This window comes from Aphelocoma coerulescens, chromosome 2 (genome assembly GCF_041296385.1).
Source record: "Aphelocoma coerulescens isolate FSJ_1873_10779 chromosome 2, UR_Acoe_1.0, whole genome shotgun sequence".
Classification (NCBI taxonomy): Eukaryota; Metazoa; Chordata; class Aves; order Passeriformes; family Corvidae; genus Aphelocoma; species Aphelocoma coerulescens.
This window is the reverse complement of record NC_091015.1, coordinates 8978580-9006171: the sequence shown is the minus strand read 5'-3', so window position 1 is coordinate 9006171 and position 27592 is coordinate 8978580. Positions and strand designations below refer to the sequence as shown.

Sequence of the window (27592 nt, the reverse complement as noted above, 5' to 3'; positions counted from 1 at the left end):
CACATATCTTTAAGGAAAAACAGAAAATCAGGAGATCAAGATGGGAATTAAAACCTTGAAGCTTATTTTACTTGTAGATTTTTATCCACCGTTCAGATTTCAAGAAAAAGAAAACAATAGTAGTTGGAGACCTTGTCCATGAACAATGCCTTATCTTCTGACCTGTAGATCACCAAGGACATGGGACAACCAGATTCACTTTCCATGCTTTGAGAAATATACTGACATGTCTGGTTTCCTGGAAGTTGTAACCACCAGCATGTTCTCAGATGCTTTCTTTCAAGCTGTCCTGTTGAAGTTGTTGCATTGTACATGGCGTAATTAAACTATTGTTGTGCTAGAAGGGGCCAACGTCATAAAATCATATATTCACGGGCTGATTTGGGTCAGAAGGTATCTTTAAAATCACCTAGTTCCAACCCTCCTGCCATAGGCAGGCACAGAGGGACACCTTCCACTAGAGCAGGTTGCTCAAAGCCCCATCCAACCTGACCTGCAGCACTTCCAGGGATGGGGCATCCACAGCTTCTCTGGGCAACCCATTCCAGTGTCTCACCACCCTCATCATAAATAATTTCTTTCTTATATTGTGTCTAAATCCAAACCTTTTTATTTTAAAACTGCTACCCCCTTTCCTATTACTAGACCTTTTTTTCATCTTTTTAAAATGCCCCCTTCAAGTAATAAAAGGCCACAGTAAGATCTTCCCAAAGCTTTCTATTCTCCAGGCTAAAAACCCCAACTCTCCCAGCCTATGCTCATAGGAGAGAGACTCCACCCCCCAATCCATATGTGCCCATTGCTAAACAAGTATACATATGGCTAAAACAAGATAAGGTAGAAGGAAACTGTAGCGGTGCCTTTGACAGCCTTTATAGTGGCATCTCCCTGAGTATTTTTGTTATTTCAAAATTCATTTTAGCATGGATGACAATGTAAACCTGTGGATACTAAAAAGCTAGCAGAGAGATTTTCTAGCTTTCTGCAGCCGCCTGTGAAAGCCTCCTTTCTCACACAAACTAGCTGGGAGAATGGTTTGAGGTTTTGTAAACTATTCCACAGGTGCAAGCTGTTTGCATCTTTGTTTCCCACATTGGGAAAAATATTTTGGAAATGGGTGTTACACCATTCAGCCAATCACTCTGGGAGGCAGATGGCCAAGCACCCAATGGTGTTCTGCCACTCTTGCAAACAAAGCTATATAAGCCGATTTATATAATTAAATATAGCCATTTTTGGCCATTGAACCCAATCCTGGACTTGTGTCGTTCTTTGCCGTTCTTGGTGCAACAGTGACATAAACCCTATCCTGGGTGTCACCAAATCCCTTTTAAAAGTTGCAAAGATCCTCCTGGCAGAGTACAATGAACACATCTGCCATCTGCTTCCTACATCTGTAAGTGATGCTTGTGTTCAAGGGCTAGTACCTGTTACAGCTACTTTGGATCAAACTGCAGAGATGACCTAAAAACTGGTGGTTTAACAAAGGAGACACTTAAAGCAAATGGATAATCAACAAAGCTTTATTTACAGGGTATTGGGCCATTATATTAATGTTTTAAATATATGGCTTTTTGTGTCATTCATCCGTGCTCGAGTGGGAAAAAATCCGTTAACAAGTGTAGCTTCCTAATGAAAATAATATGAATAAGAAAAAACCTTCTTAGCTTTAAAAGTAAATGTCACTATCTATGTAAAAGTTAGTCTTTTGATACTGTTTGTGAGACCAACATCTTATTGAATTACCTTTGTGCTACTTTTCTGCTCTCTAAACCTCACTCTTCAAAGCTTTGTGGCTGCCCATTGCTGTGTGAATAGGCTTATGGATGCTATGAACCCTTAACAAAAAAATCCATTATAATGATACTTTGCTGTTTCAAGGATATTCACTGTATGACAATCCTAATGGTTCTGGTGAAGTAATAGGTATGGAAATGCTGGGTAGAAGATAGCTTCTCCCTACTTGAGTTGCTATATGAAAGGTTCTGGCTCTGGTTATTGATGATCTAACCACCTGCAGCACTTAAACTTGTTTTTTACTTTTGTCCCCAGCAGTAGTCCCATTGCATTCAGTAGGACTGCATACATGATTAATCTGATCAAGGTCTAATTAGTGAAAAAAGTGCAGCCACTGGTGCTGCAGGCAGAAGGCTGTGCCATGAGCCTGTCTTCCAGACACATTTTTAACCCCCCGTACCTTTATCCGTGCACCCACACAGGCACAGGCTGCATGCAGAAAGCTATTCTGAACAAGCATTTAAATCCAGATGTAAAATAGTTTCATGGTTTCCATCCTCTGGAGAACCAGACAAAAACTATCCATTTTGATTCTAGAATATTTCAGCGGCCTAATCAGGACCATTTGGTGAATGCAGAGATCCCTTTCAAGGGGAAAGTAATCAGTGAATATTTATTTGTCCTGCTTTTGAAATGACAAGAACTTCTTCAGTCAGCAGTTAAGGGCTCAGTTCCTCCATGAATCAATTAAAGAGCAGAGTTACTCTGGCCCTGTGTGGAGCCACTGGAGAAAGAACAAGATGTGTCTCCTCAAAACACTTCAGCCCACAGCCAGGGCAGACTCATTATTTTCCATAGCCCAAGTAGCCTGCAGAAACTAGTTACCCAGTTTAACCAGCCAGGAAAGGTGCCTCAGGTTGGATAATCTCAGTCTTTCAGGTCTTTTGCTGCTGAGCTCCACTGCAAATGCACACTGATGGTAATGATTATCTGCAGTATTTAGCACTGCATGTTTTGCAGAATAAAAATAGCTTTGGGGTCCTTTGTTTTTTGTTAAAACAGTCACAGTCTGATATGCCAAAGATGCTTTTGTCCCATTTCCTAATGTGACAGTGTAGAAAAGGCATTTAAGCTCTGGGGGAATTATTAAATGAATATTTTAAAGGGGGTTACTTTTTCTGTAAAAACTGTTAGTGTTTAAAAAAAGAAGAAGTCCACCTGTATTTTGATTCTCAAGCTCCAAATTATCATGCAGCTATTAAATAGTTGAGTAGGTAAGCACTGGGAGTAAACTGGAGAACTGGCTAATGGAACAACTGGGAAGTAGGAGAGTTGGCTGATGAAGTCTCATAGCATGAGTGTACCTAACATGGGTAACTGCACCGAGATGACTCCATAAATCATTCTGTTCATGGAAATGCTGGTAAGTCCTCAAAGCATTGTGAGTTTTTGTGGGCACAGAAAAGTCATGCTAAGTGAATATTCATGATTTGGTGTTGACAGTGACTTTCTTTCCAACCTTTGACAAATTTCCCTCATTCAGTCAGGATGAGGAACATAATACTGTGCTAATTAAGTGCCCAACTAAATGACACAAATTGTGAGTATGTAATAATTAAAAGGAAAAGTTGGTATAATAGTTCAGATAAAAATTTTCAGATTCTGAATATTTGGAAAATATTTATGAATTATAAATGAACAGCTAGAAAATTAATTATTGACTTGTGAATTATTTACTAACCAGAACAGATGTTAAAGTTCTGCATTATTTATTATGATGCATTTATTTCAGTGCTGAGTATAACCTATGAAAATAACAGTGATATTAAAACTGTATTATTTAAACAGGTTGATCAGTTGTAATTATTATCCCTATTTAACAGGGGAGTCAACTAAAAAACACAGGGAGGGAGATTTTCAAAGTGCTCAAGTGGTGAGGGTTCCACAAGTCTAATAAAAATTAATGAGAGTTGCACTTCTGAATCCCTCGGGTGCTTATGAAAAATCTTTCACTGGGAGGTTAAATTTCATTCCCAGGAGAAGTCAAGAGCTTGAAATAGAGCCTGAGAGTTCTGATCCCAACTTAAATTTGCTACTGATTGTATCCAATGTCTCCTTTGTTTTGGGGCTGGGGTTTTTGTCAGGATACTGGAATGTAAGAGTCATTAGATATCAGGCTTTCCTAGCTAGACCAAGCAGTTCATCCCTCTGACCAGCCTGCAGGTAACAAATTCATTGTTCAGATATTCATATGTTTGGGCTTTGCCAAGCAATTATTATGTCTTTATTGTTTTCTCTTTCTCCCCAAGACTGCATTGAAACAGAAGGTTCTTTTTTGTCATTTTTTAATGAAACTAACCATCCCTTAGCAGCCATCTCATTAAACTCTAGATTTTTCATCTTATGGGTGGAGTTGACTTTGCATATCCATGACATATTATAAGATCTGAGGAAGATGATGAAATTGCAGTGTTGGCACTGCAATGATACAAGTAACCATTCAGCCATCCTGAAGATCTGTTAGAATCCTCACACACACAACAAACATCCCCCACCAAAAAAAAAATTCATTTTTGTCCCTTGCTGTTTCGGTTTTGGTATACTTCCCAAAGCCACCTTTGTTTGTTCCTGCTTTATGGCACTTGTTACAGGAATCTATCTCAACGTCTGTCTATCAGCTGTGATATTTAAATTAGCTGCATTGTGTCCCTCTTTCTTATTGTTCATCCAGGTTAAAAATACTTGGGAAATACTTGGACATCTTGCTTAATTTAATTTTATTTTTTCTGTGCCTGGTCTTACTTTCAAATTTTTGTTAGTAGTATGCTATCAAAGTCTTGCAGTAAGCTTGGAGATGTGACCCTACATTCAGTGAGTTCATGTTACTTCTGTTAGCTAGAAATCCACACAGTCCAGAGGCAGGTCTCTTTTGGTGGTCCCAAAGGAGAGTCACACTTTCTTCAAAAAGGATGTGCCACTTTTGAATACCCACCTATAACTTTTCAGCTTGGGCCACAAAGAAAAATGTAGAAAATGGCTATGGTAGCACAAGAAAACTTGTATATGTGATTTTTTTCTTCTTCTGGTTTGTATTCAGCTGTATAGGGAAACAGATGTTACAATCTTCACCATTTATACAGTAACTTTTGGCTAAAAACTTGAATGCATCTTATAAATTTTAATGAATTGAACTCTACAACAGCCTTGTGAGGGATTGAAGTTTTGCTATGTCCATTTTACAAATAAGAAAACTGAGGAACTGATAAATTTAATAACTTGAGAAAGATTATACCAAGTGTCATGGGCAGACATGGGAGAAAACTAGAAACTCAATGCCCACTTATTACTTCACCTTCCCAAGGTCCAAAAACATATGGAAATCTGTAGAACAAAATGCTTTGCTGTCGCTGCTAGCTCTGGAGGGCTTTTTATGCTGCACTGATGAGATCTGGCTTGAATCTGAAGATGGAAATCAGCCTGTCCTCTTCCCATTCATCCTTTCATCTCCATCTGACCCACTGTGTGCCAACAAAATACTTTAGTTTGAAAAGGAGAGGATAATGTATGAAATTAAATATTTTAATGAGGGGATGAGCACCTTGAAGGACTCAGAAAGGGCTGGTAAACCCTGTAGTTAAGGAAGGTATTGATTGTCCCCCTCATCTGGAGTAGGTGCACAGATACCAGCCCAGCAGTGGATTTATTGGTCCAGCTGTGCAATGGTTTTATGCCAGTGTGATTCTCCTTGTGTAGCCAGGCTGCAAGAGGATGAACAGGGCTCTCCATGAAGGAGCCTTGTCCTGACCCCAGACAGGCATCTTGTTTCTCCTTCTAGTGTCCCAATGAGCCCATGAAATGCACAGTTCCCCTCCTGTCTCCCTAAATCCCCCCAGCTAGCAGCTTTAGCCTATACCTACCAATAAAAGCCTATGACATCAACTATGTTAAAATCCTCTGGGCTTTAAAATAAACCTGTTGTTGTTGTTGTGCTGATGATATTATTAGGCACATGTAAGGAAATAAATAAAATGTTTGCATCTTTTATTTTTCCAGGGGTCTCTGTAATCCTCTTTAACTTCAGTTGTTTAAAAAATATATATCCTGCCTTTTCTTTAAAATCAAATGGAGGCCTATTCTTATTGAAATGAGGTGCATAAATCATTCTGCCAGGACAAGTTGTTCAGATCTGATCATCACAAAAAAATAATAATAATCTGCTGTATAGAAATTAGTGTGAGCACACATTTTCTACTGTGAGGGGTGAAAGCGATCTATAGCAAAAAAAATTCTCTGCTGGGATCCTTTTTAATAAAGAGAAGCAGCAAGCCACTGGAGAGGTGTTAAAGTCATAGCACATCTTAGTCACAAGGTTTAAAGCTGAACTCCAGCATAAGAGATATTAAGGAATGGTTTGGTGTTCCTCTAAGTAAAATCTTTTGCACCACACATACTTCATAACCATTTAGAGAGTTTTACTGGCAAATAGATTGTTATTAATATTTTAAATTAATGTATAACTAAGAGTCCTTGATTTTTCTCAATGATAAATAATCCAGCAGTTCAGTAGATGATGAATGTCCCTGCTCTGAGAAGCTTGAGAGCTGACACTCTGGGGAAAATGCATAATGCAGCTGCTGCCCCTGAAACCTGGGGCTGAATTCAGTGCAGGATTTAGGAGCCTACATCCAAAACTGTAGTCCAGCTGCCCTCACTTCTCTCTCCTTCAATGATTGCCTGTCATTATACACATCTCAGAAGGTCTAACGAAGACATTATGAAGGTCTTGCAGCATTTGTGTTTGATTTCTTCAGTGGTCACATGCAGACAGTGCCTGGTGAGGGCAGCCCAGTGCCTTTGGGAGAGCTTGTCTTCAGCATCCAAGAGCACTCTGAATCTGTGCATTTATAAGAAAATATCAACTTTTTTAACTGCATTTGCAATTGTTTGTGTTATCCACATCAGGTCTCTCTGCAAGTGAGCCTGGCCGGCCAGTTTGCCCTGTGATGGCCACACAATGTTTGTGCTCAGAGGTGGTGATGGGCTCCAGCACTTGGGCACAGCCACTTCTCTGTGTGAGAGCTCAGAGGTGTGCTACAGCACGAGCTCTCCCCACTCCACCTTTACAGGCTTTTCCGATGCATGAGTCTCAGCATGTGACAAAAAGTCAGATCTGGGTCTGAGCATGGGCTGGAATGGGCTGAGAGCAGTTTTTAGAGGCACAGAGGATGGCTCCAAGGTGATCCTTTGCTTCTCTGCTCTAAGTGCCTTGATGTGCCGGGAGCAGGATTGGGCTGGAGGATGCAGACCCTGCCTTCTGCCCTGCTGCTCAGCGCCGTGTTGATCTCGGGTGTGCGAGTTCCTGGAAGTCGTGACTCCCCTCCCTCCAAGCAGCATCATGTCTGCTCCTAACAACCTTCTCTCTCTCCTGAAAAAGGGCACAGCTCCAGTACCTAAGGAGCCCTCCCCCAAGGAAACACCATGAGGGAGTGGGAAGGAAGGAATGCCCCCCAGCTCTGAGCAGCAGGAGAGGAGCTGCAGCACCGCTCTGCAGCCCTGCAATTAGAAGCAACCTGCTGGTGCAGCCACAGCAGCTGATGGACCAGCGCTGGCAGTCTAGGTTGCCTCAGCATGCACCTGAGAGGTGCAGTAGCTCAGCCTGTATTCACCATTCAGGGAGTTTACCCTTGAAAATTGTGATTTGTAATTGAAGCTCTAAACCACACACTGTAACTGTGAGATGGTACAGTTGTCTGATTTCTTCTCCCTTAAAAAGCACTTTGGATTTATTCCCTTTCTTAGCCACTGGAAAGCAATTTATAACATTCTTGTTTTGTAGCTCTTGATTACAATGAGGTCCAGCTCGCTGGCCAAATGTGGAGTTTATTTTGTTTAACATCCATTTTGATAAATGTGTTAACAAATTGCAATCAAAACTGTATTTTGTTAATACACTCTTGAGAAATTCTCTTCCTTTCCTTAGCACATGTTGCTGACACAAAACCAGGACTAAAGCCTGACTTTTGGATCTCTTAATCTAGTGTTGTAATAAGGTATAAAGCAACAGAGCCTTCATAGTCTTCGATCCATAGTCTTCTCCTTAAATTCTGTTTTGCACAACACAAAGCAAAAGTCAGGGCTCTGTAGGAAACCCACAGAAGGATAGCAAGTTAAAAATAAATAATGACCTTGATGATCTATTTGTTAGGTTTTCTGCTCATTATCCTTTAGCCAGATGAATTGCCTTTTAAAATCTAAAGTGGTATGAAGAGGTTGTTTCAAAGATATAAGTGGTGAAACAGAATGGGAACTGCCAAGAGAAATTAGAAACTGGTCTGATATTCTATTAGAAAGTGTCTGATGGGGCAAAGAGTCAAGAGTTTGTTCCTAATCATCTCCCCTCTACTGCTCTATCAGCTGAAGTAACCTGGGCTTCGGAGTAAATGTTTTGGCAGAACCAAAGTCCTACCAAGGAAACTGGGTAATATGCTGTATTTTAGCCCAGATCTGCATTTATTGCAAGTAACCAAGTGCAGTGGGGAAATCTCTTGCAAAAGAACCCAATTATAACAAGGAGTCCTATTGAAAAAAGTGCCAGATGAAATGGCTGGGATGAGAAGTCATTTGCAGCCTTACCCCACCTCTTGTTTCCATGTGAATGAATACTCAAACTCATGAAAAGTATGCAGGATTCATAGGTATGGATTCATGGATAAGACAGGAGAACTTAGGTCTTTTTCCTGAGAGATTTCCCATTTTGATGGACCATTTAACATGAAAAGGGGGATCTGTAAAGAAGTTTGATGTTTTAATGTACTCATGTCATATTCCTATCCCAAAAGAGTGGCCTTTCCATAGAGGCTGGGAGGAATCAATGCACAGCCACTCTTCTGCCTCTCTGGTGCAAGAGAATCCTCAAGGATCTGCCTATGCCAGCCCTGCAGTTGGTTGAAAACTGCAGTTTCACAAAGCAACTGGAGTGGGCCAAGATCCAACACTCATTCATGGATGGGATAAACTGATGCAGAAAGATACCATTTTTCTTTGTTGTCCATATGATAGTCATGTTTCCAAACCCTGCAATTTCAAAATTGTGTAATTGTATGATGGCAATCATGGCTGCTACACTGTGTTATGTCTAGGGGGAAAAAAGAGGAGGAAATTTGTTCTGTATGAAACTACCAGAGTGAGGTAGGCAGCGGACACATAAATTTGTGTCTACATTAATTTACCCACTCGACTGCGTCTTAAATTTCATATCTGTTCTATCATCTTCTTAATTAAGCCCTAAGTAATTTAAAGCATTGAGGTGGACTACTGTTTTATTTCTAGCTGTGGTGCATGGAAGTATGATTCATATAAGTGTGAATAAAAATAGATGAGGACAGACCTTCCCCAGTGTAAACTGTTACAGCTCCAGAGACTTGTCTCTCAGAGAGGAGACAGGAGAGGTGGCATAGAGATCTTTGTCATGATTTTAGGGCAAGGTGTGTTACTCATATGTGGCTTCAGGGCTGAAGCTTAGGCCTTTGAGTTAGTCCCATTTCGTATCTTTCTAAAGGCAGATGAATGATGAGGTAAACACAGAGAAATTCTCACAATAGAGAAATGAAATACATCCCGCTGAAGAAACAAGGTGAGGAGGGCTACTGAAGAAACACTCACCTCCCTTTGGCAAATTTCTCACTTTGTATAAAAATAGCCTATGCTCAGGTGTGTGGTCAGTGGGGAGCTCTCTGCCAGGGCAGCTTCAGCATGTTAATCACCTACCTTTGATATCCAGATACAAAGTACAGCTCTCATAGAATGTTATGGCACTGAGTCTATAAACCAAAAAATGTGTTTTGCTGATCCAGACAATGTTGAACAACTGCGTTTTGAAACAAACAGATCTATTGCTATGTGAAACTCCTTCTGTGGCACTGAATAGAAGCATAATTACCAAAGATTTCAAATCAACTTCCAGCTGAAAACTTGCCACAATATGCTTGTGTTTCATAACTAAACCTTTCCCTTCAGTCCATGCTGGTACTGGCATGTTTCTGCCTCTCACTAACACCTAATGAACAAAGCCTGTTATCAGTGTGGCTAGGCTACAATTTGGGGTAAAATTCAGAATATGACCTGAGTATTCAGAATATTCATGAGACTGGTGCTGGTGAAAAATCTTATCTACATATATAAATGATATCTAAATATTTCTAAAGCCTGTTCTTTCATTTTAGAAATAGGGATAAATTAAATCAGAAGCAAGATACCAAGGATACGTCAGTTATAGCTGTACTATGCACTGCCCTTCCTGGTTTTAGGATGAAAATACTACTTTTATCTTTCTGAGTGGCAGGAAATTTATAATCAAAATCTTTAAGTTAATTTAAAGCGTGGGATCACTTCCAGAATATGTTTCTCTGATGGTGTATTCTACATACATCTGTCCTGATAAAATACTGCTCCTCACCTTCACATAATCTCAGTTAATTCCTTGGGTTTATTCTCTTTTTCCATATCATAGAGTTGAAGTGGGTACACAAAACCCAATTCTGATAGCAGAAAACCTAAAACTATATTTTAACTATCAGAGAGTGATGATTATATAAATTAACAAGTGGGTAGTGGCAAGTTCCACCTGAGCATGAGGAACAGCTTTACTGTAAGGGTGACTGAGCACTGGCAGAGGTTGCCCAGAGAGGTTGTAGAGGCTCCTTCTGTGGAGATGTTCAAAGGCTGTCTGAACATAATCCTGAGTAATATGCTCTAGCATAACCTGCCTGAGCAGAAGGCTGGACTAAATGATCTCTATTGGTCCCTTCCAACCTTCCCCATGTTGTGATTCTGTGTAAAAAACCAACAAAAAACACTGGTAAAACAATGTATTTGAAAATTCTCTTTAATATGGAAAACGTTTGCAGCATTTTTGACAAAGCTAAGTGCTCAGCAGAAGCTAAATATTGAAAGAAAGAAAAATAATTTTGTTTGGTGCTTTTTTTTAACTGGGTTTATTGTTTTCCTTATAGCTGCTCTCTGATGGTTTTTTTTTTCTCTCTTAGTAAGGGAGGGGAAAATGGAGAAAGAAGTAAGAAAAAAAAGGATGAAATAGGGCTAAGCAAAAATAGGAGGACTTTTACTACTAAAAATTCAGACGCAAATTTCTAAGACTCCCTGCATTAAGAAAATGAAAGAAATGAAACATTTTTACAAGAGCCTGAAGAACAAAAAAATAGTTCAATTTTGTTGTTTTTCCTCATTTTCAGGTTGGCTCTGCTACAAAGAAAATGAGAAAGCTGTCATTATTATCATTAATCTGGTCCCATTCAGCCATGCTGTTTATCTACAGCAGACCCAGTAATGCAAAGGGAAGGCACAATGCCTTTATATTATTATCTCCTCTAAATATGCAAGAATTTATGAATAAACTATTTATCAGCTTTCTTTGTGACCAGCTCTGAATTTTCTTTAAATTTACATTATTATTACTTGTGAAGCACCTTCCACTTTGACTACAGCTTATTTTCTTCTACTTCCATATGATCAAAGTGTCTAATGCAGAAGGACCTTCTTCTGCTCTGCCAAAATATGTCAGAGTTTGCCAGCTATGCCTTGGAAGGAGGATGGAGCAGCATCATATGTGAGATTAATGTTATGCTACAGATTGGTACAAAGAAATGAAAATTAAATTATAAAGCTCAGTACCATGGCCTGGGTTACTTTAAATTAGGACATTTCTCAATTTAAAATTTTCTTACTTTAAGGTGCAACATTAAAATTCCCTCTGTGTGTGGAGAATATCTGCACTGTGTCTCATTTCAGACAATTTTCTTCCCATTCATCTTGTCTACTACCATGTAAATATGTTTTCAAAGTTCTTCTTTCTTTCCAAGTAGCTTTTGCTGGCATTTCTTACATTCTGTGTATTTTGTCACTCTTCATTTTTGTTCTCTCCTTCCACAATCAGGTGTTTGAACAAGAGGCGACAGTGTTCATGTTTTCTCTGGGGATGTAAGGTAGAACAAGATAAAATCAAAAGTTGGGTCATGTCATGATATACATTTACTGAGACAAAAACATCTCTATGCTAAAAGAGTGTATGTTTGTAGATTTATTTTTAAACTAATGATTCACTGGATGTGTTGCAATTTTTAATGGGGCATGAGTAATGCCTGGGAGTCTATTTAAATGTGGGGGAAATCTTGACATTTTTAAAGGGAATTCTCTGGTGTTGTTTCTATGGTAACTTTTCTAAGGGGATGATATTTTTTAATTTGATTTTTAATTGTGATCAACAGTAGAGTAACTAAAATATTGAACATAAAAGAAAAGAAATCATATTTATTATGAGCCCTTTCAGACCAAGAGGAGTCCAAGGTAGCAGTTGCACCTCACTTAAGCCCCCAACTTTCTGTGGTTCACGGACTTGACTTGGGGTTTTGGAGGCAAGGGGGCAGGGTGAGAGGCACAAGCACATTTTGGGGAACATAGATAGTGGGGTTACAGCCAAGTAGTCCCCAGTAGAGCCCATTCATATGTTTGGTTTAGTGAAGGCAGGATAATCAATCTCATAGCTTTACCTAGCTAAAGAAACAAAACTATTAAGACCAGTGAATTAATGATGTAGGAACATGAAGGCCCTAAAGAATATTTTCATGTATCCTTTCCTCAAAAACATTTTCTCAATTCCCTCGAAGAGCTGAACAGCAGAATGTTTTTATTAATCACAGTTACAACTCTTAAAACTTCCTGTACATGTATGTTTTAAACCAGTGAAATACTTTCAGGCACAGTTTCCTTTTACCTGTGAAGTCAGACCCTAGTGTGCTTTTTTCCTACAAGCAGGGCTAGCTGGTTGGAAAAGATGCAAGCTTTGATTGTGGCACACATTTCCTGGCCTCTGAGGTGCCTCTGGGAGAGTTACACTTTCATGCACCAAACAATTGATCCAGGCACCAAGCCTGTATTCCCTGAGTATATTTAAAATCTATCCTGAGATCCCCATGGTACCTCCGGGACCTCTGAGGCCAGGACCAGAGGGAGGCTGGAAGGACTTCCAGAGGAAAATTTTCCATAAGTACTGTTCCCCATTAATTTCCTTGAATTCACAAGGAAAGGTAACACATAAAACTTAGAAGCAGCTGTGTTGGAGACTGTCTAATTCACTGTGGAAAACTAAATCCTATACATTGTTTTGGACGTAAACCCCTAAATTTTCCTGAGCTCCATGTCTGAAAGGGCTGCATCATATGTATTACTGACAATTTATACATTGATATGGAACTAAGAGAAATATTTAAGATTTATTGAAAAAAAATTTGTACAAAGTTATCATACACAGAGTGATTAAAAGGAGGGAAGAGGCGAGGTCTTTCCTTCAAAAGACTGAGCAGATCACCAAAAAAAGTGATAAACAGAACATCTTCTCAGAAACTCTGGCTTTCCCCCTGTAATTAGCTTTTCATGAGAGGCTTGTCAGTGCATGTCTTATCAAGCTCTGACATGACCCCTCCACTCTTTGCCCTTCTGAAACTCTGGCAAAGTTATGGGAATACAGTGATGGAACTCTTGGTGTCACTTGTAAGACCACTTCTGAGGATGAAAGCTTCTGCTCATATAAATCAGCATCATCCTCCTTCTTCCATTTAAAAGAATGAGACTTCATGATAATCACTTCAAGCACCAAGTGTCTGAGTCCAGGTAAAAGCTCAGGGACCATACCTACATCTACTGAGGATTGACATACCTGTGTCAATGACTCTAAAGTCTTACTGGTTTAACTGGAATTCTAAATCTGAATTCTGTTTTGAAATCAATTGAAAAAATCTGCTGAGAAGGTGTGTGCATGCCACATTAAGTGGAAAACATAGAATAGGTGCTTTTTTAACAACCTTTCTGATTTTGTATGTAATCTGACGATACATATTTAAAGCACATATTTTTAAAATGACTCTGTGATACATTCATGCTAGCACACTATCATTAGCATGATATCACACATGATTATTTATCTAGGTTTTATAGCTTGTGTTTGCTTAAACTGATGCAGTCACCTTTTTCTCTGTAGCCAGAAAAGGCAACATTTTTCAATGTTCTCAAATGCTTGTATGACTCAGAGAAGAAAGGGACTTTCTGAAAGTTACCTAGTCTCTATCCTCCTTCCTATAAGTGTCAGGATCTTCCTTCTCTTTTTGGTAAGTGTTAATATTTTCAGGATTCTAGTTATATTACAAATGCCACAGACATAGTGCCCACTTGCTTTACTGGCTAAGGGCCTGGTTCCAATGAAGAAGGGACATTTTGTCATTTCTTCAGCAGGAGGAGAAAAAGAGGAAAACCCTGGTAAATTGCTTTCCAAAATAGGGAAGTGGAGTGTGAGTGGAGGTGGTGTCTTTATTAAATACAGTGAAAGTACATTTAGGATTTTACTGGATGTCTTCCATCTTTGCCAAGTTATCCATTGAAGCCAAGCTCCAGGACCAGTATTCCTGGTGATATTCCTAACGCTGCTCAGGCTTCCCCTGCTTCTGTGTGTCACAACATAAAAGCAAGGTTCTTATCAGGGACACTAAAGCAATGGTAGCAGCAACTGGAAATCTAAAATAAAGTGGAGTACTACTAGTATGTGAACTTCAGTTGGCCAGACAGTGCTCTGCAATTCTGACTTTCCACAAAACTTTGTGTATGAGTTTAAATGCTGTATCCATCCGTCTTCATCAAAGGCATTGCTGAGTATTCCACAGAGATGGTCATTCTCTGCAGTCAGAAGTGGAAGACTGATGCCAAAAGAAACTGACTGGGCCTGTATGAAGCACACAAGAGCTTTGTAAACCGTCTGCTTCAGAACTTTAAACTATTTATAAAAGCATTTTATTAATTTAAATTTATAATGCAAACAATTTAAAGCTAATAAAAATGTTCTAACAACAGATTGAGGTAAGATGGAAGTGAATTTCGATCAATATAATGAAGGACAATTTTCTAACATAATCTATGTTTGTCCTGAGGCTACCAGTATTAGGAGATAAGATAGAAAGAACAATACCTGTGTCAAAGGCAGAAAAAACACATCTTGATTTCAGATCTCCTTCAGATTTGCAGTACTAGCTACTATTCTGAAAATACTTTTTCATAGTTAAATTGTACTAGTTTGTTTTCATCTCAGGAAAGAAGAAACAAACACCCTTTCCAAAATAGCACTTTAACAAACAAATCTGCTGATGTTACAGTAGAGAAAACTGTTACCTCACTGTGGTACCTCACAGTTCTCTGAATTCCTGGCACATAGAGTACTGATGCATAAAAGGAGTCCAGCATTTCAGTGATAGCCACATTTTGTTACAACAAGATCACAGTGTAAAATCATGCATTTCTCATCATGTTTTGCCATTAAACGTGTTTTAAGTTGGCATTTTTATAGAAGCTTCTTAACCAGGCTTTCATAATAATAGTATTTAGTCTCATGTTAAAAGTTAGATTAATATTTTACTACTATTCTGTGGATATAAACCTAATCACAATGGAATTAAAGTTTCAGTAGTGCAATTTTTTTTTTTTTTGGTGGAATACCAGTTTACATAAAGCCTCACTCTGAAAACATTTGCTGCTGTGTTCCAGGTGCTATTCAGATTGGTTCTGTTGATTTATATTTGATTTCCTAGAATGAAGGGGGCAGAATTGGACCCTACAAAGACACTCAAAACATTCTGTGTGAAGGACATGTTTCAAAACACCTGCTGTGACTCCTAAGGTATTTTGAAACTTTGTCTTCAATATTTAGTTTTCCTTCAGCTGATGCTGCTGCTCAAATATTTGAAGGATAGAATTATTACTGAATTAGGTAGAATGACACTTTTTCTTTTTTGACATAGCTACTAACAAGACTCTTCTGTCTTGTCCTGTGCTTTATCTCAAGAAGTGGGTGCACCTGCAAATCTAGAACATGTCAGCTTTAATTAAATTGAATATTAAAAATGCAATTCATCCACTGGTCTTGTAATATTTTGTCTGTGGATCAGTAAGCATCACAGGCAAGTGGATCAGAGAGATCTAATAGCTTTTGGTTTTTCTAAGTTACCTGGGAAAATGTAATAAAATAAAATCTTCATTTGTTTAAAAATGTCTATAAATGCATCCAGTTTTATCTCACTGATTACCTTTATAAGCAATACATTATCAGAATGCCACTTTTACAGGGCTACATCAGTCTCCTGGAAGACTGAACTGACCTTTTCAGACTATTGGACCTCATTTCACTAATGGGAACCCCCAAACATTTCTGCATCTCTTTCTTATTTAAAAATAAAGAGTCAAGAGGGCCAATGTGAACAGAGGAAAATTTGCATCTGAGTTTGTTTTGATGAAGCATAGAACTATTTTATTTATTGAAACTGTATTAATGTAATTAAAATAAATGGAAAATGTGCTCTTTACTTAATTAATATTTTAAGCTGTCTCTGAAGAATAGTATGCAGCTTGAATTTAGTTATCATTTTTAAACTGCAAGACAGATTAATTAGATTCAAATCTTAGCCAGAAAGAAATAATTTTCTTAATAAAGCTAAGAGCTCTAGAATTTACTTGGAAGTAGAATGTGTCTGTTGTTGATCTTCACAGATGAGCATGAGAAGATAAGACATAAAAACTCAGTGGAGTCTAGTGGTTAAAATCCTGCTAACTCTACTTTTAAATTATGGTCCTAGGCATTGGTTTTATTCATAAGAAAGGTGTGGTGCTTTCAAGACATGGGAGTTCTGCCTCTTTCTTAATACTTGTATTCCTAAAGTAATTTAAATGCATGTGGTATAGGAAGTTAATATTTGAAAAAGATGTTTTGTTCATAGGAGTGAAGGAAATTCAACTTTGATTTTAAGATCCACGTGAACAGAAAATCTGTGGAAAATCCTCTACAACATATATGGATCTGTATTTAATGAGCAAGGCTCCAAAGGGTAACTGATAAACAAAACAACCAATGAGATTAAATGGTGTTTTAGCTTTATCATACATGCTTTAAAAGAATGAAAATCTATTTCATTCTGTACATTGTACGTGCATTTGCAGAAAGAAGCAGCTACACTTAGAAGTGCAGAGAGATCTGTAGTCAGAAATGGTCAGTGTGGTTTTCAGTGCCCAGTTATGAAGAAGAGATTTTTAGGGAGTTCTGATGAACATTGGTGGTTCTCAGGCAAGAGTTTTGTTCTGTGCAAAATGGAAATACATTTCAGCATCATTCTCACTGAAATTGCAAGATTTAGAATATTTTGAGTTTAGGCATAGTTCAAATACAGCTCTTGAATTTGGATGAATGTTAATGTGAATCTTCAAAATACCGGTATTTTTAGATGCGCTAAACCCAAAGAAACTGTCTCAAAGTCATTTAGACTTTCAATGTCAACTTTTTTCTGAGAAAAAGACATGAAACTTTCTACAAATTTTTTAATGAAGTGCTGCTGATGTCACGGTTTTTTTGTTTTCCCAATTTTAAATTAATTAAATCATATGAGAAAAATTATCAGTAAGTCAGTTCACAAGTATGTGAGCAGCAGTTCTATAGATACTTTAAAAACTGATTTAAAATTCAAAATTAGTAAACAATTGAAAATTATTTCTTCTGTCTCTAAACACCTTCTACATTTTTAATGAATAACACGTTAAACAATTTATGTTTAAATAATTTCTCCCTGTGACATAACCCTCACAAGTATTTGCCATTGCTTCAAAGGTCCTATTTAGAATGTGATAAAAGTAATGAAAATTAGGTAAACATGAAAATTATTTTAAATTTCACCACAAATTTCTCAAAATCTCCCTGTTAAAAAAAAAATATGTGTTTTAACTAGTATTTTGGTGTCTCTTGACACTTGGCCAGTCAAATTCATCTTCAACTCATTCAGAACTGACAGTTCTGAAAAGATGCAATATTTCCCCAAGAAATGTTAATGAATATATTTTTAAATACGAAATACAAACTACAAAGCTAATGGAAGTATTTATCAGTTTCAGACAGTTCATTAGAAGGATCAATATGCAAACACACGTGTCCTTTTAATGAAATCTCCTGGCGGGTTCATTTATCTTTCAACTTAAACAATGCAGGTTAGTGAGCAAATTATGTATGCTCTGGCTCTTCTGGGGGCAGGAGAATATCAGACGGAGGGGGTCCTCTCAGGCTGACAGACTGACAAAGCACTACGTTTAGACCATGCACTACAAACGTGGCTGAGGAAATGTTTAGAGAAGCCAAATTTGTGTTAATCTGTGGGAACATTAAGCATTTTCATGAGCAGAAGCCAGGTGAGGAGTTCCTCTCCTTCCTGGAAACCTTCTTGTCAGAAACGGTGGTGATGTAAAGAGCATCTTCCTCACCCTGGAATGGGTGGGTGAGCCGAGTGTGGGTGAGATGTTAGTGGGGGTGAGCCCACGGCACAACCACTCTGCACTTTCTGGACACGGCAGAACGGCCCTGTACAGGGGATGGTGATGACATTTCGGTGCTGTCCTACAAGTTTAAGTGAAGTGTCGCTCTGGGGCGGGGATGCTCTGGGAGCTCATGCGGCCCTTGCCCTTCCTTGGCTCCCCGCACAGGTGCAAATGCTTTACCCAGGTGCCGGCTGCTGAGGGGCGCTGGAAGGATGAACGCTGTCGGGGGGTTGGGAAGTGGGAAAAGGAATTGCAACACGGCGCTGCTCTGGTGTCCCCGGGACAGCCGCGGGGAGCCAGGGCCGCCCGTTCCAGCCAGGAAGGCAAAGCCCGCCGGGGCCGGGCAGGTGGCAGTGGCCGAGCCCCCGACGGCTGCCGGGATAGCAGGGGTGTGGGGAGAGGGCGGTCTGGCCTGTCCATCCCATCCCATCCCATCCCATCCCATCCCATCCCATCCCATCCCATCCCATCCCATCCCATCTCATCCCGCACACTGCTTCCTCCGCACCGTCCCACCGCCGGGGCCGCTCCGCGGCTGGGGAAGGGGTGGGCGGGGCTGGGGGTCGCATTCCGAGGGGAGGTGTGTGCAGCTGCCCCGGCTCAGGACAGTTCTGCCCGGAGCACCCGCCGGCGCTGCCGCCGCTCGGGCCGGGGCAGGCCGGGGCACAGCGGCCGCGGCGGCGTGGGGGCGGGACGGCTTGGGAGGAGAAGGGGAAGGGAAAGGGGAAAGGCGAGAGGAAGGAGAAAGGGAAAGGACTGCCCGCCTCCACGGACAGAGGAGAGCCAGCTCTGCCCTGCCTGCCATCCCCAGACGCAGTGACAACGGGAAACAATGGGGACAGGGAAGCGGGAGGGCTCTTCATCGGCGGGGGAAGGGGGATCGAAGGGTCCTGCCACCCGCGGCCGGCAGCCCCCCTGCCGTTCCCCGCCCGCTCTTGTCCCGCTCTCGCAGCCGGGGCACTTCGTGGGCAGATGCTGTGGGGGTGCCCAGCAGCGTGTTTGTCGGCGGCATGCGGGAATTTGAGGGAGGTGGGGAAGGCTGCGGGGTCCGTTTCATTATAAGGGACGGTGCTGCCCCGGGCACCTGCGCGGGAGCGTGGCTTTGACTGGGAGTTACGGATGCACGGCCCCGCTCACCCGCACCGGCTCTGAGCAGTGCCTGCCGCGATTTATCGAACTGGACTTCGTTACTGTCCCGGGGCTGGTCGGAGCACACTCCTCCTTCCTAATTTCGTGTGTCATTTGGAGAACGAGGACGAGAGGAGAGAAAGTTTGAGTCTCCTTTGCTTGGCAATGTGTGGATTTTTTTTTAAGGAGGAAAGTCTTTTCAGGAAGAAGCGTTGTGAGCTCCTTGGCCATATTGTGATGCAAATGATTTATAGCTTTTCCTTGCTGTCCTTGTTTGATTTTATTTTTGGCTTTCCGTCATTGTTCTACCCTCCACTTCCATCTTGCAAGAGAGACACCAAAAAAAAAAAAAAAAAAAAAAAGGAAAATAAAAAAACGATGGGGGAGGGTGCGCGTAAAAAAATCAACCAAAAGAAAAAAAAAAGGAAAAAAACCACAGAAACCCTCACATCCACAACAGAAACCCCAAACAGCTTTTCCAAATGAGTGACACAGCCCGTGTCCATTCATCGCCGCACTCCGGCGAAGGGCTTCTGCACAGCCCAGACCTCCTTAGCCAATTGCTGCCAGCAACATGTGGAGGGGAGGCATCGCTATAGCAACCGGTGGATGGGCCATGTGCGGCAGCCGGCAGGGGCTGCGAGCGGCCCGATATAAGGAGGGCAGCGCCGGGGCGCGCCGGCATCCTCCGCCCGCGCCCCGCGGGGACCACCGGGCCGCCCGGGGCCGCCGCCTGCCCCCACCGCACCGCGCCGGGAGGCGGCTGCGGACTGCGAGGGGCGACTGTGCTGGCCGCCGCCTTTGTCTGCGCTGAGGAGGGGCGGGGGGGGAGAGGGGGAAGTTTTGGCACCGGAGGAGAATTGCTGGAGCCCGCCGAGGTGCGCCGAGCCCTCGCAGAGAGGGGCCCGTCCCGGTACGCCGGCAGCAGGTACATGCGGCGGTGGACGGGGTGGGGGGAGCTCCGCGTCTCTCGAGGCGGCCCGGCCGGGACTCGGGAGAGCCTTGTGCGCGGCGTGGGGTGCGGGGGCGGCCGGGATGAGGGCAGCCGCTGCCGCCGTCCGCCGCCGGTCGGGGCCGGGCCGGGTCTCCGCGGAGCAGCGCGGGCGGACGGAGGGATCGCTTCGCCTCCGCGCGGCCGCCAAAGCCCCGGGGATGCCCCTGGTGCGGGGCCGTCGGACAGGCGCGGGGCGGAGGGGGCAGCGGGCGGGTGCGGGGCGAGGACGTGTTCCAGGCTCGGGGGCCGAGGACGGGACCCCGCGGCGGGTGCGGGCGTGCGGCCGCGGAGCCCCATCCCCGGGCGGGGACGGCCGCGGGGCCCGGCCCGGCTCCCTGCGAGACGGGGCGGCTGCTCCACCGACGGATCCGCCAGCGCTTGCCAGCATTACCGAGAGCCGGCTCGCTTGCTGGCACTCGGCTGTAAGGGCGCCTTATCTAATCCCTGAATTATGTGCCTTCAGCATCAGCATTAGATCAGCGCTGGCGCTGCGGCTCGTGTTTCTCTTGCTAGCTGAAGATACTTGATTAAGCTCGGCTATCGCTGACCGTCCCCTTGGCTCGGGCTCTGACACTCTGTGACTTAGACCTGCTGAGTCCCTCTCTTTCACGGTTTTACTCTGGCTAACAAAGCCTGGGGCTGCGGAGGAAACCTGCTTCCTGGTGCACCCACTTTGCTGTTTTGCCCTAACTGCCCCCGAGTCCTTAGAGACGGGAATCGAAGTTTCTTCACCGTGGTTTCTTCACCGTCTCCGCGCTCTCCTTTTCTTGCTGCCACCTCAGAGGTGCACTGTGCGGCTTCGGACAGAATGGGCCGCGCTCCTCCGTCTCCGACTCAGCTACCTCTTCCACAGGCATGGATGTGGCTGTCCGGTTTCCTGAGTTGTGTGTTATCCCTACAGTGTCTCAGTGATGCTGTAGGCTTTTGTGCTTTACTCTTTATCTGATTGCCGACTTCAAAACATACCCAGATCCTCAGGAAAATCTTGAAGCTCATTGAATTTCCTCTTTCACAGCCTTATTCTTTCCATGCCACAAACTTCTTTGGGGTGCTTGGATGTTCTGGCATTTCAGCATCACCTTGTAGTGGGATTCAGAATAATAGCTCTAATTTCTTGTAACTCTAACCAGAAACTTCACTTCTGTTTGCCTTTAGGAAGCCAGAAGAAAATATCTGCCATTGATCAAGGGATCTTTGAACTCAGTGAATTCTTGATTGTATTCAGTCATTGTTCATGGTATTAATCCTACTAAAAGGTATAGAGACGATCCAGAGTGCTTTGTGGTGTTGAAGGTTGTGGAAAGATCATTGTACCCCTACAGATGAATAGATCTGTGGCTCTTGCAGTGACCTTTCTCAGTGATTTGAATAAGCTGCAGTTCCCAGAAATCCATCTGCCTTTTGTGTTTGTCGATTTGTCTAATCTTTCCAACCCCTAAAAGAAGCAAAAAGTACCTTCCCATCCGATTTCATCCTCTCGAGTAAAAGCGTTAAATTGACCTCGTTTCAGGTGATGAACTGACATTTTGCTGAAAGTGATCCTGGCATCAGGCGAGCTTTCTGGGGAGAGAAGGAGCAGGTGTGAGCAGGGAGTCAGAAGGTAGTGGCCCCAGAAATCTCTTAGTAACTCTAAAGATTGTACCTTAAAACACCAACAAGTAGTCTGGACCAAATAGCTTCGGGGTGCAGTGCTGAACACAAGGAGTGTTGCATGCACAAAAGGTGAACATCTCCAGGCCCTGCTGCCCCAGCCTAACCTGACTGGGAGCACAGTAGGGGAGGAGACACAGCAAGCAAAACTGAGGGAGATGCTGCTTTCCCTTCCTTCTGCTTTGTTTTCTTACTTTATGAAAGGTAAAAAAATCTTCTCTGTAGCTTTCCTGGGACAGATTGCGGTAGCCAGGCTCCTCCTGACGTAAAGCATTTCTCTGGTTTTCTAGTAACCTATCAAAACTTAACCAGCAGAGTGTATCAACCTATGTCTCAGATAACCTCTGGGAGAGGGAAATTACTAGATGTGAATGTAAGTTTAGATTTATATAAATGAGCAGATATACACTGATGTGTGTATATATATATGAACCCATACACACACACACATTATACATATATCTATGTATAGATACATACACAGATCCCACACATCCCTTTCTTCATGCTTTCTATATAAGGAAATAATACGCATATCCTTTATGTTTTCTTTTAATGTCAGTGGCTGCAACTGTTAACACAGGATATTCCTTAGAAAACAAACAAACAATGAACCAAAACTTATTTTAGTGAAGTTTATTTTTAAGACTAATGGTTTTCTTGTAGAATTCTTTTTTTTCTGCCTAGGTACTTTTTTCCCTTCTTCAATGGCATATTTGCAAGTACAATTTCATCTGCACAGAGGAACAATAGCTTTCAGTTGCACAAAGGATTTCTCCCACCCTGAATCCAAACCACAATGCCTCTTGCTCTGATAATAGCTTCTGAAAAGATTTTGTAATGCACAGAATTAATACATGATTATTTCCGCCTCACTTCTCTCATTTATTAGATTCTATAGTGAATTCCAAATTAAAAATAGCACCTCTTGAGTTTCTTAACATTCTAATATTTTGAAACAAATCATGTTCTGAAGTTCCTCTTTTTGCCCATATTTACTAAGAAATCTTATTTTTTTATTATTGTTGAGAAACAAAACTGTGTTATATAAATGTAAAAATCGAAGCATGCAAAAATTGCAAAAAATTATAATGTTGAGTTGTTTAAAAATGAATTGTAGTGATTTTTCCATTGCTAACTGGAAGAGTGGTCAGGTGCAGTAACTGGCAAATTGGGTTTTAAATCTTTTTAAATTTATGAAGCAAAACAAACCCTCAACTTCAGTTAGAGTTTTGCAAGGACCAGAATCATGCCCTGTGTCCTAAAGTAAATAATGAAGTGTAATTCTGCTGGGGCATCTGGATGGTGAGCTTCCACATCACTGCATGGGGAGCTCCTGTGCTCTTACAAAGACTTTCTGCCACACTTCCAGCATAGGTGTGAGAACTTATTTACATGAAAGCGTACATTAAATATTTACTGACATTTGCCTGGAATTCGTTTGAAATGTCGACTGTTCTGCTGCATCATGGGATGACACCGCGGAACGGGACGCTGCTCTTTGATTAGAACAGTGATTTGTGACTCCAGTGTTATGGCTGCTCTAGTTAATGAGTCACTTTTGGGTGTATATCAAATGTGTTCTGTCGAGGGACCGGGAAAGCCTACATGAGATCAGACCCTAAGTATTTTTTTCTTTCCTCTTAAAAATCCATAGACCCTCATAGAAACAGTGTACTTCAAATAAACAGTGTGTGTGTGTTAGGTGCACTGTTGTTCTCTGCCTTCTAGCATTTAAGCTAGGTCAGGCTGTTTCAAAGCAAGTAAAGACTGGATGAACACCTCCAAAGCCTCTTCATTCAGATTCACTTTCTAAGCCGTTCATTTAGAAATTAGTTGTTTTTCCTTCATTGGGACCCTGTGATACTCCACACTTTTCGAAGGAGAAAATCACTCAGAGGAATGTCAATATATTCTGTTATATGAAGTTTAAAAAATGCATAGTTACACGTAGCTGAGTTTAATATTTAATTGCGTGTAATTTATGTGGTCTATTTATTTGTTAAGCCTTGGGTGGGGAGGTAATTTGTTTTTCTTGTTATGCAACAGCTATTGTTCCCCTTCCACCCCAGGCACACGCACCGTGGCACACGCACCATGGCAGCCCCAACCAGCACAGGGAGAGGTGTTCTGCTTTAAAAGACATCCGACTGTAAATGTCAAATTCATAAATATTTAAACACTTTTCTTTCAATTTCAAGTCAAGGCTGACAGGATGCCTCTAATTAACCCTGGACTCCGTTTCAGGCTGGGGCCTTATTGCAGGGAAGAATCAGGGGGTTAGGCGAGGTGGGGAAATCTGTGCTCCTGGCTAGAGGCAGCGGGGGCGGCTGGGGGGAGAGGTGGGAGGAGGGAGGGAGCTGGTAACTAACAGTTCGGATTCATTTTTGCCCGTTTCATAATATGATGTTTGGTCAGGCATCGAGCAGGATGAAAGGGCAGCGGATTTCTCCAACTGCCTTGGGGACAGTGGGGGCTGTGTCCTGATGGGACGGACCTGGGGGGACCGGGCCCGGCTACCCTCTGCGGTTCCTGGTGTCCCCAGCCGGGGCCCGGGGACGCCGCCGATGCACGGCCCAGAGCTGGAGCCGGAGCCGGAGCCAGGCCGTGGGACTTTGTCATCGGCCGCACCCGGCGGTTCCTGCGGGACGGCGAAGGGGGCATCAGCCGCTGGTCCCGCGGAGTTCCCCGGGGGCGGCCTGGGGGCTGGCCGAGGTGGCCCGAAGCACCAGCCCCCCGCAGGCAGGGAGGGGAGAGGGGACTCTTCCGGGCCCCGACGGCAGTGGCTCTGGAGCTGCTCCCCGTGAGGCGGGAGGGAGGAAAGGAGTGGGAGAAGGGACGGCGGCTCTGCGGCTCTGCCCCTCTCCCTTCCCCTTCGGCTGTTCCGACGTGGTGGGCGCCGCCGGGCAGCGGGGAGAGGCCGTGCCCCTTGGCCCTTCGCCTCTGCCCTCCCGCCGTGGGGCCTCCATCTCCTCCCAGGGCACGGGGCGTCGGGGCAGGCGTGGGCGCCGCTCCCCCCGGACGTGCAGGGGCTGTGCAAGCCCTCGCCTACCCGAAGCCTGTCACAAGGGACACGGCTACGCTGACTCCCCCAGGGCAGACGCTTACCGAGGTGTAAGCAATGCCGAACGCCCCACGGAAGGTTTCTAACTCTTCCCCGTGTTTCAGGCTCCCGAGTGCAGCTGTACGCTGAGAGTATGTAGGGGGGGCTCGTCGAACAATTCTTTTATCAAGGACAGCCAACTCCGGGGACGGCAGCCCCAGCTTTGCGGGAAAAACTGCCTGGCAAAGTCGGAAACAACATCTAAAATCGCTCTAACTCCAGTGGGAGAAAGAGCCCTGCCACCCTTTTTCTTCTGCATGTTTGCTCGGAGCTTTTGACAGAACTTTGCTCCCATCATTGTCATCGTTTCTCTCGCATAGCCCTTTTCCCGGGTGCTTGGTGCGGCTCTGTCACACAGCACCAGGAGAAAGAAAATCGTTTAAAACCGTGGTAGAGAAAGCAGAGAAGTAAGGCTTAGGACCAGTACCCGAAAGTGCCCGCCAACCTCTTTCCTCCCGTCGGTGCCCCTGCGCCCACCCGGGGGCCGAGGCGGCCCGAGCCGCCCCATGAGCGGGGCCGGCCCGCGGGGGAGTCCGGGGGGGCTTGTCCCTGCCTGGCTGATGGGGGGCCAAACACCGCGGCGAGAAGGATTAACGTCCCGGGGCGCAGCGCTCGGGGAGGGGGCGCCGGCACTTCGGCGGGAGCCGCCTATTGAGATGCAGATTGCGACCCCTGGCCCCGAGGGGACGGGGCCTTTCAGGGAGATGCTAATGGCAGAGCGCAGCAGCCCTTTACCCCCCCGGGACCGAGGCGGCGGGAGCAGCGAGACCGCGGCGGCTGCCGTCGGTGCTGCCCCTCCCGGTGTCCCCCGCCCGGTGCGGGCCGAGGGCGCGCTCCCCCCCCCGGGGCAGCCGGGGCAGGTGCCCGGCTGGGGCCGCGGGGGCGGTGGCGAGGAGGCGGCCCCGGAGCCCCCCGCGGCCGGGGCGGGGTGGGGGTGCAGCCCCCTCCTCCTGGTGGCTGTTGGGATTTGGAGGAGTGGCCGGCTGCTGTGCAGGGGAGGAGAGGCGGCGGGCGCGGCGGTGGCTGCGCGGACGCGGAGGCGGGCGGCACATGGCCGGTGGCCGCGGCCAGCCCTGTGCCCGCCCCCCGCCGCCCCGCCGGGGCGCACGGACCGGCGATCCTCCTCCGCGCGGCGCATCCAGGCAAGAAAATCCGGGAGTCTGACTGAACCTGCATTTCCATTAACTCAGACTCAGCCCCGGCTAATCCGCAGCACTGAAGGCAAGGAGGCTAATTAATGACAAGCTTTTACAGTCAAGACCAGCGATAATTGCTTTGGTGGCCTTTATGATTACAAGATAAAAATGGACCGGGCCTGACATAAGAGCCACTGTGTACACTGCAAGACAGGAGGAAATTAAGAGCTGGCTAGCTGAATACGGAGCAGAAAATTACTAATAGAGGAGAGATAATGAATAGGCCGGCTAGGCATTCATGGGGAAAAATCCATTTTGTTACCACGAGAAATTAGGTGGTGGAAAGGAGTTTGCTAATTGTTCTCATCTTGTAGCAACCAGGACTGAGGCAGGGGCGTGCTTTTCAATTCATTTCCCTGGTAATTGTGAAAGGGGGAATGCAGGCCAAATGAGTCTTGCTGCAATTTGCGCGCCTGGTCTTTTCATTTTCATGTTGCGTTTTTAATTGTTGCTAATATAGCTTATAATGAAGCTAATGAGGGGAAATTATTGTACAACTTTTTAGCACATGGAGACAAGTGAAATGCACTAGAAGGATTCTGTCCTATTGCTGCAAAAATAATAGTAATCTGGAGGAGTTTGGAACTATCGGGGGTTTTTTAAGCCGCTTCCCTCTACAACAGACAAAAGGAAGGATCGCCACCTACTTTTTTTTTTTTTTCTTTTTTTTCCCCTGTGTTTTATTTTTCACTAAGAAAAAAAGACAATACCGGATTTTCCCTTGCTGCGCCCCTCGCAGCCCTTGGCCCTCGATGCGGTGCGAGGGGGGCTCGGAGCCGCGGGGCGCTCCGCGGTGCTCGCGCTCATCCAGCGCGTCCGCCTCCGCCTCTCGGTAGTTAAGTGCGAGCCGCCGGGGGGGAGGGCACGGAGCGAGGCATGGCAGCGGTCCTGCCCCTCTGTTTGCCTCCCTTCCCAGGCCGAAAGTTAGCGCCGCCGGGTGTTCCCCCCGACGGGATCTCCCCTCCGCGCTGCTCCGCGACCGCGCAACTCAGGCGCTGCCTCTCTCTCCTCCCCTGCAGAAAAGCAACGTCCCGCCGCTCGCGCAGCGCGGGGAAGAGGCCGAGTCCGCGAAATTCCTTCTCCTCACCCTCCTCTCCCTCGCCTGCATCGCCGGGGTCCTGGCAGCGTCGGGGGTCGCCTACTGCCTCCGCCACCGCGCCCACCACCGCCTGAAGGAGAAGCTCTCGGCCCTGGGGGCTGACGCCGGCTCCGACGCGCCCGCTGCTTACCAGGTAAGGACCAAGCTCGCTTCCTCCGGGCCGCCCCGGTGTCCGGCAGACCCCCGAGGGGGGCCCTTCTCGCGTTGGGAGTCGCGGGGGTGGATTTGTTTCCGACGCTTCCCCCCCCCCCGCCCCCGTTCCAGTCATAGTCCCGCGGATT

At 44.4% G+C, this 27592-nt stretch overlaps 1 protein-coding gene across 3 annotated transcripts in view; it reads left to right on the top strand.

The window, feature by feature from the left end:
- PTPRN2 (protein tyrosine phosphatase receptor type N2) overlaps positions 1-27592 on the top strand; it is a 658488-nt gene that overhangs the window by 524795 nt on the left and 106101 nt on the right. For all 3 annotated transcript variants that reach the window (XM_069006416.1, XM_069006415.1, XM_069006418.1), the window contains one exon: positions 27232-27444. In XM_069006416.1, the coding sequence (XP_068862517.1) occupies positions 27232-27444 (213 nt within the window). The remainder of the gene's footprint in view (positions 1-27231; positions 27445-27592) is intronic.